At 50.4% G+C, this 15,963-nt stretch overlaps 2 protein-coding genes across 2 annotated transcripts; both read right to left on the reverse strand.

The window, feature by feature from the left end:
- Positions 1–39: 39 nt before the first annotated feature.
- LOC109188385 (transcription elongation factor 1 homolog) lies at positions 40–12,311 on the reverse strand. The gene is made up of 5 exons (XM_019339034.1): positions 12,231–12,311; positions 778–912; positions 523–593; positions 381–402; positions 40–286 (listed from the first exon to the last, which is right to left on the reverse strand). The coding sequence occupies exons 2-5, from the start codon at positions 888–890 to the stop codon at positions 223–225; spliced, it is 270 nt and encodes an 89-aa protein (XP_019194579.1). The 5' UTR covers positions 891–912; positions 12,231–12,311; the 3' UTR covers positions 40–222.
- Positions 9,031–9,579, reverse strand: LOC109188384 (formin-like protein 2). Its single transcript, XM_019339033.1, has 2 exons — positions 9,514–9,579; positions 9,031–9,429 (listed from the first exon to the last, which is right to left on the reverse strand). Exons 1-2 carry the CDS (start codon positions 9,527–9,529, stop codon positions 9,113–9,115), a joined length of 333 nt encoding a protein of 110 aa, XP_019194578.1. The 5' UTR covers positions 9,530–9,579; the 3' UTR covers positions 9,031–9,112.
- Positions 12,312–15,963: the final 3,652 nt, after the last annotated feature.

Here is a 15,963-nt window from a genome sequence, read left to right on the forward strand (position 1 = left end):
ATGCTTAAATGACAAAACTAAGCTTGCAAAATTAGAGGATTTCCAAACACTTTTTCATTAGGAGGAATATAGGAGCTAGCTGAGTTTACACTAGAAGTACAACACAGGGAGCAAAATGTCATTTCCCCCCTTTATTCAATGACTATACTAATAATGTACATCCACAACTATTGCTACAGACACGAGTCACATACTACTAGTATTGCTAACAACATTCTTCCTTCACTCATCACCCTCAGCCTCAGGGTTGTTCACACGCTCACATTCGTCGATCCATTCGCTATATCTGCATATACAAATGTCAATACGTTGTGAGTCAAGAAGTAGCTTAACTGCAGAGTAGTAGCGTAGAAGATGGAGCAAATGCTTCATCGACTTACATGTCTATTGGCTGAGTTAAAGCTGCATCAAAGAAAAGAGAAGAAAACGAGATCATTTCAGAGGTTTAATACATTCAAACGAAGAATATAGAGCGAGAGCGAGAGAGAGAGAGAGAGAGAGAGAGAGAGAGAGATTATTAACCTGTTACGGTGATACTAAAGCTCTCTTGGCAGATGTTGCACACAGCTTCACCAATCAAGTTCTTCATGTCACTAAAACCAAACAACAATGTGAATGAGTACTAAGCGGGCTCGTTTCTTGGGTATGTTAGTGCTCGACAGGGTAGGTGGGGTGTGGAAGTTGTATATAGCTTTGGCATTTCAAGTATACAGAACAACAATGCTCAGTTGGTTCAAAACCACATAGTGGGAGAAATAGGCTTAAAAGATTGCTTACATGCGGCATTCCACGCTAGTTCCATGACTGCAGAAGGGACAGTTGAAAACAGTGTCGAGTTTATCATTTCTCTTCTTGGGAGGTGGCTTTGCCCTTGATTTCCGCTTGCCCATGTTTCAACCTCAACTCTTCCAACTGCCAAGGGTTTCAACATGCAAAACTCATCAAACTTTTAACAATATCAGTGACACAATGGAAAACTGGAAACGCAACACACAGCCTTGTTTTCTTTAGGGCTGAAAACCAGACAGTTCATTATTAAGGCTTCAACACTTCCTAAACTACACTTTAAAGCAATAGCCTATGTGCCTACATAATCCTAGATCTAAAGATTAATGTGAAGTAAAATTATCAAAAACTTGTCAAATATCAGTAGCAATGACCTCTATAGATGGGAAATGAAGGGGTAGTATCTATTGAAATGATAAAGGTATAATCAATTAATGATCCTAACTAAAAATGCCATTCACCTAAAAAGCATAAGAAATATAAAGCAGAAATCTTTTTAATAAAGAAAGAACTAGAGATGGGAGTTATCGCAATCCAACTGATGGATATATTGGACCCGGATCGAACCGACCCGGAGAGACGGACCCGAGAAGCCCCTCGGCCTAGTCAATTGGCCGTGGCCGAGTCGGCCATAGATGGGCTCGGTACACCCGAGTCCATCACCATGGACTCGGCCACTGCCGAGCCGGTCCATAGTGGACTCGGCTAGGCCGAGCTTGGCACGTGCCCAGCTCGGCCGTGCCGAGTCGGCCTGCCTTGGACCCGGTCCCGGAGAGGACGCGGTCAAAGCGGGCCGATCCAACTAACCCCGATCCTAGGGGTGCGGTTAGGGGGTTTGAGCTGATATAAAAGGACTCCCTCTTGTCCTAAAGAGGGACAGGACACATAACACAATAGATTCCTGAATTGCTATCTTCTAGCCTTATTGTCCTAATCAAGCCTTGTAATAGCTTATTAGCGATAATTAATACAATATACGGTCCCCGCGACCTTATTATACCTCTGCGTCGTATTATTTATTTCGTACGTATACTTATCCGGGTTTAATAATTCGGGCTACCCCCGGGAATTAAATCAATCATTGGTGCTCTTGTTGAGAGCTGCTGTACAAGCTTGAGCGCTCTCCCCATTATCATTCATCCACAGCGATGACGAGATCGAGATCCAACTCTCGCCACACCAACGGTTCCCGCGGCACCCAGCTCGTCGCAAACGGGAACGGCCCCAACAGGGCCCCCAGCGTCCAACCGGTCGCCTCCAACAGGTCGGGAGGAGACCTGAGGGCCCAGCTCACCAACCACCGCAGCAGTGGTGCACCACCCCCCGTGACTCTCGCTGCTACGGCTCCCGCTACCGCTCCAGCTCGCGCCCTCATCCAGGAGGGGGTGGCGGTCTTCGAACAAGCCTCCACGGCACTGGCCCGTGTTGCGACGGGCCTCCGGGCAGAGGAACAAGCCGACCTAGGCGCCACCCAAGGGGGCGTGCCGCCGAGCGCCATACCGCCTCCACCTCTCTCCCGGGGGCGCAGCGGGCCGAGCGCCGTGCCACCTCCGGCACGGGCCACACAAGGGGAAGTCAACTCCCCCCGCCCGACGGACAGACAAGGAGGAGGGAGCTCCCGCCGAGACCGTCCGCACGGTGATGATGGAAGGGCCCCAACCCAAACCAGGCCCGCCCTGGAACGGTTGGGCGAGCGCGTGTCGGCACGGGACAGGCTGGGTCCGAGGCCGGCCGCCAACGACCCACCAGCGGCCGAGTCGTGCTCCCGCAGGCCGCCACGACAAGCGTCGGCCACTCGGAGGTCGCCAAGTCGCGAACCCCGAACCTGGCCACAGCAGGGGGCGGGCTCGCGTAGATCCCCAGACCGTGAAACCCGAGCTCCCCGCAACGCGGACATCCCGCCCGGGTGGAGCGGACGGGTGAGACAAATGGCCGAGTCCCGAGCTCCAACCGGGACGAGGTCGAGCAGTTACGGAGAAGGATGGACGAGCTCCAGAAGAAGTTCGATGAAAGGGACGGGTCCTCAGAGTCCAATGACATACTGTCCACCCCGTTCGTGAGTTCTATCATGGAGGAACCCTTGCCCAAGGATTTCCGTTTCCCCACCGTCAAAGCGTACTCGGGGACCACAGACCCACGGTCGCACCTCACCAGGTACAGGGCCGCCATGATGATTACCGAGGCTACCGACGACATCCTGTGCAGGGGATTCTTTGCCACTCTGGACGAGCAGGCACATGACTGGTTCGGGTCCCTCCCAGGGGGATCCATCTCCACCTTCAAGGATCTAACCAGGCAGTTCCTGTCCCACTTCGCCACCAACATACCCAGGAAGTAGCAGATTGCCGACCTGTGCGACCTGAAACAGAAGAGCTCGGAGTCATTAGCCGAGTATCTCAATAAGTGGAAGAAAGAAGTCATGGGAGTCGCCAACTTCGATGGTAAGTCGGCTATACCAATTTTCAGGAACAATGTGAGGTCGGGTGCTTTCCACCAGGATCTCATCCGGTACCCTCCGAAGAACTATGCCGACCTGATGGACAGGGCGGCCAGATATGCTGACGCCGAAGCTGCCGAGAAGAGAAAAAGGGAGCAGGAAGAAGGGAGAGGTCGGAAGGACAAGGCCCCCCAGGAGGAACGCAGCAGGGCATCTCGGCAGCATCGTCGCGACTACGCCGAGGGGCCCAGGCTGAACCCCACACGTTTCCTTACCCCGCTGACTCACCCCGTGAGTGTCATCCTCGCCCACACGGAGGACCAGGGGATCGTCGAGTTTCCAAAGGAGGTGTGCATGAAGATCTCGGCGAAGGGCAACCCCAAGAAGTACTGCCGGTTCCATCGCCAAAAGGGTCACGACACGGATGAGTGCATCCTCCTGAAGAAGCAAATTGAGGAGCTCATCCAGATGGGTTACCTGGGCCACTTCATTAAACGGCCCAGCCAACCCCAAGGCTAGGGCCGGGATAACGTATGGAAGAAATGGAGCGGTGGCTCCGCGCCACCCAACCCGGCACCCCGCAAGAGAGAGCACGACCAAAGCTCTGAAGAGGACGACAAGACGACAGAAGACTCCCAGCCCCCAAACAAGCAGTCCATTTATGTCATTTTTGGAGGACTCGAGGGTGGCGACACCCAAGCCGAACGGAAGAAGTGGGCGAGGAGTCTGTACGTTGGGGAGGTGACACAAGCCCCACGGGAGAAGAAGCTACGAAGGGAACCCATCACCTTCACCGATGACGACCTGCCGGATGGTCCCCTACCACACCAAGATGCCCTGGTGATCAAGTTGGACGTCAACAACGTGGTGGTGCACCGAGTGCTCGTAGACACGGGCAGCTCGGTAAATGTCATGTACTACGACACATTCGCCTAACTCGGTCTCCCAAGGGACCAGCTGGAGCAGGTTAGGACCCCCCTATCTGGGTTCACGGGGGACTCGATCGAAATAGAGGGATCAATTAGCCTGGATGTTGAGATAGGCACCTCACCTCACCTCAAGAAGTGGAGGGTCGAGTTCGTAGTTGTCAAAATCAGCTGCGCCCACAAGATGATACTTGGTCGACCTGCCCTGGAGGACCTCAGGTGCGTGATTTCTATGGAGCACCTGTGTCTCAAATTCCCAACGCCGAGCGGGCTCGGGACCGCCGGGGGGACCAGAGAGTGAGTCGCAGCTGTTACCTACGAGCGTGCCGCCAGATGGACAAGAAGGACCTCCGGGTCCACACCATAGCCGAGAAGGCATTGCGAGACGAGATGGGTCGGCCTCGGGCCGAGCCCATAGTTGAGTAGGAGGAAGTCGTCCTGGATCTCAACCGACCCGACCGGGTCGTAAAGGTTGGGGTCGGCCTCCCGGACGAGCTCCGGGCTCGCATCATCGACACGATCCGGAGTTACAAGGAGATCTTCGCATGGGGCCCCGAAGACATGCCGGGCCTCAGCCGCGAGGTGATCACACACAAGCTGGCTGTGGACCCCTCGGTCAAGCCAGTCCAGCAGTGGAAGAGGTACCTCTCCACAGACAGGAGAGAATTCGTGAAAAAAGAGGTCGACACCCTCTTGGAGATAGGTCACATCAGAGAGGTCACATACCCCACCTGGTTGGCAAATGTGGTCCTCGCCCCGAAGTCGCCCACCTGGAGGATGTGCGTGGACTACACCGACCTCAACAAGGCTTGCCCCATGGACCCCTTCCCGCTCCCAAACATTGACCAGCTGGTGGACGAGACAGCGGGATGTGCCATCATGAGCTTCCTGGACGCATTCAGGGGGTACTACCAGATCTTCATGGAGGAGGCCGACGAAGAGAAGACGGCTTTCACCACTCTAGAAGGGGTTTACTGTTACAAGGTCATGGCCTTCGGGTTAAAGAACTCAGGTGCTACCTACACCCGGATGGTAGCCAAGGTTTTCAAACAAGTCATCGGCCGCAACCTGCAGGCTTATGTCGACGACATGATCGTGAAGAGCACCGAGTCCAATCTGCACACGGACGACCTAGCTGAGGTATTTTCAATTATGCAACGTTTCAACCTGCGTCTTAACCCCAAGAAGTGCACCTTCGAGGTCCACGGGGGGAAGTTCTTGGGTTACATGGTTTCCAAGAAGGGCATAGAGCCCAACTCGGACAAGGTAAAAGCTATCCTGGACATGGAGTCCCCACGGTGTCACCGGGAAGTCCAGCGCCTCAATGAGCGACTAGCAGCCCTCGGTCGTTTCCTCTCGTGGTCGGCCGAAAGATCTCTACCATTCTTTGGGGTACTCAAGAATACCAAGGGGTTCGAGTGGTCTCCGGAGTGCCAAAAGGCTTTCGAGGATCTCAAGACATATCTGATGTCGCTCCCCCCACTAGCCAAGCCCGTTAAGGGGGAGGTCTTATACTTGTACCTCGGCATCTCCCAGGCCGCGGTCAGCTCTGTGCTGGTCCGGGACGATGACGGGGTCCAACAGCCCGTGTACTACACGAGCCGAGCTCTACAGGGAGCGGAGATCAGGTACACGCCCGTCGAGAAAGCCATATTTGCGGTTGACATCACCACAAAGAAGCTCGGCCACTATTTTCAGGCCCACCCCGTTCACGTCCTTACCAACCAGCCCCTAGATGTGGTGTTGAGGGCTTCGGGGTCGGCCAGCAGGTTGGTCAAATGGGCCATGCGGCTCAGCCAGTACGACATACAATTTCGGACCCGCCCAGCCATCAAGGGGCAGGCACTAGCCGACTTCATAGTCGAGTGCACTGCCCGGGAAGCCGCCGGGCAGGCCCGAGATGAAGACGAGGAGTGGTGGACTCTGTCCACAGACGGAGCTTCGGGACCAAAAGGCTGCGGGGGTGGGGTCGTCCTCATCACACCTGAGGGGTTCAGAGCCTACTACGCCCTCCGTTTTGCCTTCAAGCTGTCCAACAACGAAGCCGAGTACGAGGCGCTCCTCGGAGGGCTCTGACTGGCACTAAACATGAGGGTCGAGAAGCTCAAGATCCGATGTGACTCTAGGCTGGTAGTGGGCCAAGTCACAGGAGAGTTCGAGGCAAGTGACGAGAGGATGAGGAGGTACTGGGATGTGGTGCTCCAGCTCCTGGGCCAGCTAATAAACTATGAAGTCCTACAGGTACACCGAGTCCAAAACACGGATGCCGACATGTTGTCTAAGCTCAGCCAGGGGGCCCCGGAGCACATCTCAAAAAGTGCCCGAGTCAAAGACTTCGAGAGGTCGAGTCTGGAATTCTACCCAGTCCTACCCATACAGAGTCGACCCCCCTATTGGTTGGACCACCTCAAGGAGTACAAACAGACAGGTACGCTACCTCCTGATGATGTTGATGCCAAGCTAGTGAAGTGGCGTGCCCCCACATATGTCATCATGGGGGACACGCTCTATAAGAGGTCGTAAAATGGCGCCCTACTCCGCTGTTTGTACCCAGACGAAGCCAGGTCGGTCATGAAAGAAATCCACGAAGGGACCTGCTCCGCCCACCAGGGCGCCTTCACCATGGCCCGTCGAGCCATCTTGCAGGGGTACTTTTGGCCGAGAATGGCCAAAGAGTGTGCCGACTACGTAAGGAGTTGCGAGACATGCCAGCACTTTCAGGTCGGCCCCGGCCGACCCGCCACGAACTACACCCCGATCAGCTCGGTCATCCCCTTCTCCAGGTGGGGGGTGGACATAGTAGGGGCCCTGCCTATGGGGTCGGGCAAAAGAAAGTACCTCATAGTGGCTGTCGACTACTTTACCAAATGGGTAGAGGCAAAGCCGCTGGCAAGCATCACAAGTGCCCGGTGCAAACAGTTTGTCTACCAAGACATTTTGTGTCGATTTGGGGTCCCGATGCAACTCATCACTGACAACGGGCGCCAATTCGAAGGGCAAGAGTTCGAGAGTTTCTGCGGCGAGTGGCGCATCAACCATAGTCGAGTAGCCGTTTGCTATCCACAAGCCAATGGGCAGGTGGAGAATGCCAACCGCACTATAGTAACCGGTTTGAAGAAGAAACTTGAATCCGCAGGGGGAGCCTTGGTGGAGGAGCTCGATGCCATCTTATGGGCCTACCGCACCACCCCCAGAAGGGCCACCGGGGAGACACCGTTTTCGTTAGCTTACGGTTTTGAAGCCCGAGCCCCCGCGGAGGCGGTCATACCTTCCTGGCGAGAAGAAGAATATGACCCCGACACCAACGAAGAACACCATAGCGCCGACCTCCACATGATAGATGATAGAAGAGAGACAGCTTCTATCCGAGCTGAAAACTACCAGCGGCAAACCAAGTCCTACCACGACAAACGAGTGCAACCCCGTTATTTCCAAGTAGGGAACTATGTACTCCGAAGGAGAGAAGCAAGCCAACCCCAAGCCGGAGGGAAGTTCGCGGCAAACTGGGAAGGCCCCTACATTGTGGCAGCGGTGGTCCGTCCCGGCAGCTACAAGCTCAAGAACCCCAAAGGGAAGGAGATACCTAGAGTTTGGAACTCGGAGCATTTGTTGAGGTATTACCAGTGATCCACCGCAGACCAGCTCGACCATACGGAGTTAGTGCCATCTCCATTAATGTTTTGCAAATAATGTCATAGGAGGCGGCAGGCCCCCTCCGTTGCTATGAACAGAATGAAGTTATGTAATAAGAAACACCTTTTCTTGTTCACCCATCGCGAATGAAGGAGGTTTTGTACCGGACTTCCCCAAACGTACCCTAAGGGGGCACGAGGTCCGACCTCGCGTACCAACCCCGACGGAGGAGCCCCAGGGTCTAGTCCAACAACGACTCGACTATCGTGGCTAACATACCCTAAGGGGGCACGAGGTCCGACCTCGCGTACCAACCCCGACGTAGGAGCCCCAGGGTCTAGTCCAACAAGGACTCGACTATCGTGGCTAACATACCCTAAGGGGGCACGAGGTCCAACCTCGCGTACCAACCCCGACGGAAGAGCCCCCAGGCCTAATGTTCAAAGAACTCGGTTCGAACGGCTAAAAAAAAAAATAATAAATTCTGGACTCGGACGCGGCCGAGTTGCCAACGACTCGGCCACGACCGAGTCCTAGCAACTCGGCCACGGCCGAGTCCTGACAACTCGGCCACGAGGGTCTCGGCTACGGCCGAGTCCCGTATCAGCCCCGAGCCCCGGAACATAAGCACCCAAGCCGGCATGGATGGTCTCCGTGGAGGGAGAAACGGAACCCGCAAGAGGGGCCTGGCTCACGAGCAAGGCATCCAACCTCCCCAATGCATCCGCGCAACTAGAAACCACACCTCCACCAACAGCACGGGCAGGAGTATCCGCCCCAGCAGAAGAACCGGCTGCAGAGCCCTCGGGTAAGGGAAGATAACCTGGCAAGCCCCTCACCACGGGGTCAAAAGTAGGGTCCTGTCGCCTCAAGACCGCATATATGTCCTGCTGCATCGTGTACAGCCCCACATCATACGCAGCCATCTCCTCGTCCTCAAGGCGAGTCCTCCCCTCCTCCGAAGCAAGCCACTCGTCTATGAGCTCTTGCCGACGGCCCCGGGCATACGACATAGCATCTAGAGTAAACTGGTGGGACCTCTGATAAGCCGGCACCACGTGGCCCATCTCCTCTCTCAGCCTGTCCACATCGACTCGGCGCCCTTCCCTCTCCTGGCCCAACAGCTGGGTGAGCTCGGCGACCCGTCCCTCAAGAGTCCCAGTGCGCGCCCGGAGCGCCTCATGGCTTCCACAAAGGGAAGTGCAGTGGAGAACAACCTGTCAATCCACAAAGGAGAAAATACAAGTTAGAGATAACATGGGAACCACAAAGTCTTTCTGACACCAAAAACGGACTCACCTCTATCAGATGGTTATACATGGCCCCCTCATCAGCGACAGCCGATCCTCGAGAAGTAACCAAGTCCTGGAGCAGCGTACGGAGGCGCGGGAGATCGCCCAGTCCTGGCTGGCGCGGAGGAACAAGAGGTGCCCGCGTTGGGGCGGGGGGGTGGAGGCGGTGGAGCCACTGGCCTAATAGGACGAGGTGGGATCGCCGGCCCAGTAGTACGAAGACGCATCGAGGCCTCACTCCCCTCAGCAGCTCTGTGGCGCTTCCGCTCTCGATCCCTCTCTCGGTATCTCGCAACCCGATCACCCATCAAGGGAACGTCTCCTGCAGCCCGATCACCCATCAAGGGAATATCTCCTGCAGACCACCAGTCAAAATACGAGCAAAATATAAGGGGATGTCGCAAGAACACGGGAATAGCTCAGAGGGAGGAGGACCAACCTCTCGGCGTAGCCATGGTAAGCTCGAGCTCGGACTCAGGCAGGACCTCAGGAGCAGGAGTCGGCCCCGCCGAGACCGAGCTGGGGGATTCGTCCCGATCCCGCGGCAAAAACTCGAAGACCATGTCATCCGAGTTCTCACCTCCGGAGGGCGAGTCCACAGCAATAGGCTCGGGCTCATCTGCAGGGGGACCCGACAGAGGGGGAGGAAGCGGGGCACCCCGGGCAAAGCCCAAACCCGCCAGGCTCTCCTCGGTCACCATCGGGGTGATGTAGATGATCGGGCCACCTCATCGGAAAATACGGACGTCTTCTAGCAAGGCGGCTCCTTTCCTAGGGGTAACATGCTTCCGGAACCGGGGACTCCAAGGTGATATGAAGGGAAAGTCGGGGCCCACGGAGACATACACAAACTTGGGTTTCCATTTATGGTTAGAGGAGTTGAGGTCTTGGAAGGTTTTCATACGGGCACGAGCCGAAAAGGACACCTAACCCCTACTAGAACGACCCGTGGAATTGGTGGCTTGGAAAAGATAATTGAAGAGGTCAAGGTAAGGCATGACCCGCACCTCTCTACATCTAAGGAGGAAAGCCAAGAGTACACAATGCGAGTTCGGGACTAATTGTCCCGGGGCAATCTCGTAGTAGTTGAGGAGAGACACGACAAAGGGGTGGAGTGGAAAACGCAACCCGTATGAAAGAGAAGCGACGTGCACACCAAAGAAGCCGGCTCGAGGCGGGACGGTCACATTATAATCCGGCGAAGGTGCCAACACCTCGACACCCGGCCCCACTAGTTGTAAGGCCTTCTCGTGTTGATAAGGGAAGATGCGGGCCAAGGTGGTGGCCGGGACGCGCGGGTCGAGGTCGGTATACCCGACCTCGGCCTCAAGTGGGCCCGTGGCGACCGAGTCGTCCCCGAGGGACTTGGACCCCTCGGGGAGGTGTGGAAGCTCGTCCTCTAGAGGGATCGAGCCATTCGGAGAGTTGGGGTCGCCCATATCAATTTCACTCTCGTCTATGGAGTCAAGAACCCCGAAATCAAAGCTAATAGACATGCAAAGAAGACAAGGGTGTGCAAAGATGCGCACCTAGTGCTCTCGGCCGAGTCAAAAAAAAATGTGCAACGGATGTATTTCGGCGCTAGGAAGGAAAAAGGGGAGAAGAAACGACTAACCGAACTCGGGACGAAACTTAGAGACCCAGAGAAGAGCTTGTGACTCTAGGAGGAGCTTGAGAGATTTTTTGAGTGTTGTGGGAGAGGGATGGCCGAAAATGGGGAGAAAAGGGGGGTTTTATAGGGGATGGATGGTGGAAAAGAGGGGGAAGTGGGAGAGTTGACCAAAATTCAAAAATTGGAAAGGTGCATTGGGAAAAGGAAAAGTTGATGGGGATGGGAAGTAGATTTGATGGGAATAATAATGGGGATTCTCAAGATTTTATAGGGAAGGAGTTGCATTTTGAGTGGGATTCTACCATATCTAAGGAGGATTTTTCGGAAAGAAAATTCTATCTGCAACGAAGATTTTATCCGGACGGGGTCGGCCTATTTTCGACTCGGGACAATCGCGCAGGAGTCGGCTCGCAAGGTGTCTACTCTCTATCGTTGTCGACTTATCACAACGAAGAGAGTGGGGGACTCGTGATGGATATATTAGACCTAGATCGAACCGACCCGGAGAGACGGACCCGAGAAGCCCCTCGGCCCAGTCAATTGGGCCGTGGCCGAGTCGGCCCAAGGCATCTCGGCCTTGGGCCGAGTCGGCCACAGATGGGCTCGGTACACCCGAGCCCATCACCATGGACTCGGCCACTGCCGAGTCGGTCCATGGTGGACTCGGCTAGGCCGAGCTCGGCACTTGCCCAGCTCGGCCGTGCCGAGTCGGCCTGCCTTGGACCCGGTCCCGGAGAGGACGCGGTCAAAGCGGGCCGATCCAACTAACCCCGATCCTAGGGGTGCGGTTAGGGGGTTTGAGCTGATATAAAAGGACTCCCTCTTGTCCTAAAGAATGACAGGACACACAACACAATAGATTCCTGAATTGCTATCTTTTAGCCTTATTGTCCTAATCAAGCCTTGTAATAGCTTATTAGCGATAATTAATACAATATACGGTCCCCGCGACCTTATTATACCTCTGCGTCGTATTATTTATTTCGTACGTATACTTATCCGGGTTTAATAATTCGGGCTACCCCGGGGAATTAAATCCATCACCAACATAAATCATTTTATAAATTTTACCTCTATGTTTAGGACTGGTATGGTGGTATCACCGAACTTCAAACTACAGAATACAGCGTATGAGCTCTATGAACTAAACAGGGTACTGAATTGTGGATTTCGTCAAATGATGCCAAATTTTTAACATGTGAAAAATTAACCACCATTACTTCAGAAAGCCTCATGTCAGAAGAAACTTTTTATTAAGCCTCAGTTCATAGCAAAAACCACTCAAATTCTACAAACCCTAAACCATAGAAGAAGAAAGACGCTTTTATCGAAAGGGAGCATTGAAACACACACAAAACAGCTGCATTTACAGCGATTTTAGGAAAAACAAAAAACTAGTCTCTGTTCATTTGCGTTTTTCTGAGAAAAAAAAAAAAAAAAAAAACCATAGAAGAAGAAAGCTAACATGCCATTCGGATATGAACTTCCATACGCATAAAATTAACAAAGAAAAGCAAAAAGTTAGAACAGATTACGAGACGTACCTCAAATTACAGACAATTCACCACTGCAGGGGACAAAGTGCACCTCTACGGCTAAATTGTGGACGTGACCCAGTATTTATAGTGCTTTGACTGCTTTCCAGTTTCTTCTACAGCATAACGGGTATATGGGCTTTCAGCCTTTTGCCGTAAGTTTTCATTATGGGCCCAATTAATTGATATCCTTCCCGGGTCAGGAAGATATGCGATTTTAGATATTAAGTCACAAGTTTTCAATTTTTAATAGCATAAATTAGATTAGGGACAATATTTTAATTACTATGAAGTAAAAAGTTATTACAACTAACCGCTAACTCGATTAGCTATCAGCTAACAACAAACACAATACGCTCATACCTTTGAAGGTTATTTTATGCTCCCTCCATCCCATTTTATATGTCTGATTCGGTTAACGAGACTTGACTGAAGTAATTTTTAATCCAATTTTTCACAACATTAAGTTTAGTATTAGTATACAAAATTTATATATTTAGAAACTACACTAAAAGTACTATTAAATAGGAAAAATTAAATTTAAAAACAAGTAAAACATACTAAAGAAAATAAACAAAAGAAGAAAAAGTTGGTTTGACTCATGAATAGGAAGTTAGACAAATAAAATGGGACAGAGGAAATATGTCATAAGTTATTAGCTAATAGGTAATTTTACAAAACATCTTTTATAGCCAGCTAATACAATCAACTTACAACTAACCACTAACTCAATTAGCTATCAACTAACATCTATTTGCCAAACACCCCAAAGTATTTTGTGATAATTATATTCATACATGTTCATTTTAGTAATTTATTTTTAAACATTTATAGTTTGTAACAATTATCTTATGTTCAATAAATTCAAAGTTACTTTTTTATCCGAATGATAATGAATATCAAATTTCTATATATATATTTTTAACATAATATATCAAATTCTATTTGATGTTGATATGTTGCATTCTTAGTTTATGTGATTTTTTACTAAACATTCATATAAATAAACATTCCAAAAATCCTCATATAGAAAAAAAAAATATTAAATTAGGTTTGAATATGGTTTTTATAAGACTGGTAAAAATATTAATATGAATTTGACAAATTAAAAAATAAAGATACAATTGTCACAATGTTACTCTGTAGTCTGTACACAGAAACTGGAGCTACCGAGCTACCATATTTTGTGTCAATATATTGCATTTTTAGTTTATGTGATTTTTTATAACTAAACATTCCAAAAATTCAAAGAAAAAAAAATACTAAATTAGGTTTAAACATTAAATCATCGACTAATGTCCATAAATTTAATTAGATTAAGTTATGGTAAGATTGTTTAAGAATCGAATAGTATAATATAATATGATCTTATAAACATATTAATATTAATTTAACAAATTTAAAATTTTAGGTATAATTGTCATAATGTTGCATGGAAACTGGAGCTACCACATTTTGTGTTGATTTTTTTTTTTTTTTTTTTTTGAGGAACATTTTGTGTTGATATGACTTTATTGTTTGTTTTCCAAGTATAACAAACAATTAATTCATAAAACTAAACATTCCAAAAACTCTTACATAGGAAAAAAAAAAGTTACTAAATTAGGTTTAAACATTATAATCACTAACTAATGTCCATAAATTGAAGACCTACTCTTTTTTTTTGGTGAGGAAAGAGAGGCTAAGCCTCAGATTAAGAGATTCTACGGGAGCTGGCCCTTCCCGCATCACGAGCAAGAAGAGGGATGAGATCTTCCATGGGTTCTGTGAATACTCAAGTGCCCCAATCCTTAGTTTGGGCGAGGTTGGCCAAAAAGTCTGCGCAAGTGTTAGCTTCTCTGAAGATATGGTTGAAGGAGATCCCTTCAAACTCAGGCACCAAGGCCAGACAGTCATGAAATAGAGCACTCATATTGTCATCCGTGTCCCTGTCATCATGGAGGAGGTCAATAATGGCTTTAGAATCCATCTCGATCATAACCCGACGAAACCCCTTCTCGAGACAGAGCCGTAGACCCTCCCTTAGGCCCCACAGCTCTGCCACGAAGCTATTGACTTTACCAATATTTGTGGTGAAACCCCAAACAAGATCCCCCAAGTTATCCCGCACTAGTCCGCCCGCGGATCCAAGCCCCGAGTTACGTTTAAAAGCTCCATCCGTATTAAGTTTGAACCAGCCGTGAGGCGGTGGAAACCATTGGACCCAGTCTGCCCGTGCTTTGATCACTTCCCCTTTATTTGATAAATCCAGCAGCTCCTTAACCTGGTAATTAACTTTTTGAACGGTTGCAAGGGGATTGGACAACTGTTGCCGAAAAACCCACGTGTTTCTGTTATTCCAAATCGCCCAAAGGGTGAACACAAAACGAGAGGGCCAACTGCTATTCTGCTGGTTGGAGCAGTTAGTTTTGATCCAATGTTCTACAGTCCAGTGAATTGGGAAACCAAAGTTTGCGGGTGTCTCCGAGAGATACCACGTTGTCCGAGCAGTGCTGCATTCCCAAAAAAGATGTTTGATAGACTCTTCCGCTAAGCCGCAATATGAGCACAAGTTGGAATCAGCTAGGTGCCTCCTAAAGCGTTCCGCATTGGTGAGCAACCGTCCTTTGAGGATGAGCCAGAGGAAGACTTTAATTTTCTCCCAGCACCTCAGCTTCCACAGCCAAGACCAGTCCATGTTGTCCTCGTCAATTCCTGCAACACAAGCATAGGCAGATTTCGTCGAGAACTTACCGGATTCGCCGTTTGTCCACCCCATGGAGTCTTGTCTTCGATCATCAAGAGGAATTGGAATAGCACGAATGTTGTCGATAATATAATCTGGGAGGATCTCTTGTAGCTTGGGGAGATCCCAGCTTCTATTTTGTAGGATGAAGTCACTTACCATGCTGGAACCAAGTTCCTCCGGGATTTCGATGTTTTGATCAAGGCCGAGTGGCTTGCTCCCTACCCACCAGTCCTTCCAAAGATTAATCGATCGGCCATCACCAACTATCCAAGCAGCATTGTTGATGACCGTATTTCTCCCCTTGATTATGCTTTTCCAAGCCCACGATGGGTTACCAGGGACCGAGGCAGAGAAGAAATCACCATTCTTGACGTACTTGTCTCTCATAACTTGAATCCAGAGTTTGTCGGACTTACCACACATCTGCCAGGCGAGCTTAGTGAGAAGGGCTTCATTGAAATGGCTTGCTTTCCGAAGACCGAGCCCTCCTGATTCACGTGGTTGGCACACTTCGTTCCAGATTACCAAGTGGATCTTATTTTTTCCCTGCGTGTCCCCCCACAAGAAGTCCCTACAAATTTTATCAATGCTATCGCAAGTGTTTTTTTGGGAGGGCCAGAGCTTGCATAGAATATACTGGGATGGATGCTAAGGCTGATTGCGTCAATATCCTTCTCCCCGCAAGGCTAAGGGAGTCCCGCTTCCAACCCGATAGTCTCTTCTTCATCTTTTCAAGAATATAACCGAAAGTGTCTTTTGTAACTCTTTTCTGTAAGATAGGGATACCCAAATATTTTCCCATGTTGTCGGATACCGGGATCCCCGCGACCTCACCTAAACGCCGCTTGACCCTATCACAAGTGTTAGGGGAGCAATAAATAATAGATTTATTAAGGTTGATAGACAAACCTGCTTGACGAGAGAAAGTATCGATCACCGAAAGAATGATTCTAAGTTGTTGTTCAGAAGCTTCACCGAAAAGGATAAGATCGTCGACGAAGAAAAGATGGGAGA

This window comes from Ipomoea nil, unplaced genomic scaffold (assembly GCF_001879475.1).
Source record: "Ipomoea nil cultivar Tokyo-kokei standard unplaced genomic scaffold, Asagao_1.1 scaffold1421, whole genome shotgun sequence".
NCBI classification, from domain to species: domain Eukaryota; kingdom Viridiplantae; phylum Streptophyta; class Magnoliopsida; order Solanales; family Convolvulaceae; genus Ipomoea; species Ipomoea nil.

Coding starts and splice junctions, on each gene's coding strand:
- LOC109188385 (XM_019339034.1), bottom strand. CDS start 890: ATGGGCAAGCGGAAATCAAGGGCAAAGCCACCTCCCAAGAAGAGAAAT. Junction 403..522: donor CTTTAGTATCACCGTAACAG/GTTAATAATCTC, acceptor TCTTTGATGCAG/CTTTAACTCAGCCAATAGAC. Junction 287..380: donor TTAACTCAGCCAATAGACAT/GTAAGTCGATGA, acceptor TTGTATATGCAG/ATATAGCGAATGGATCGACG.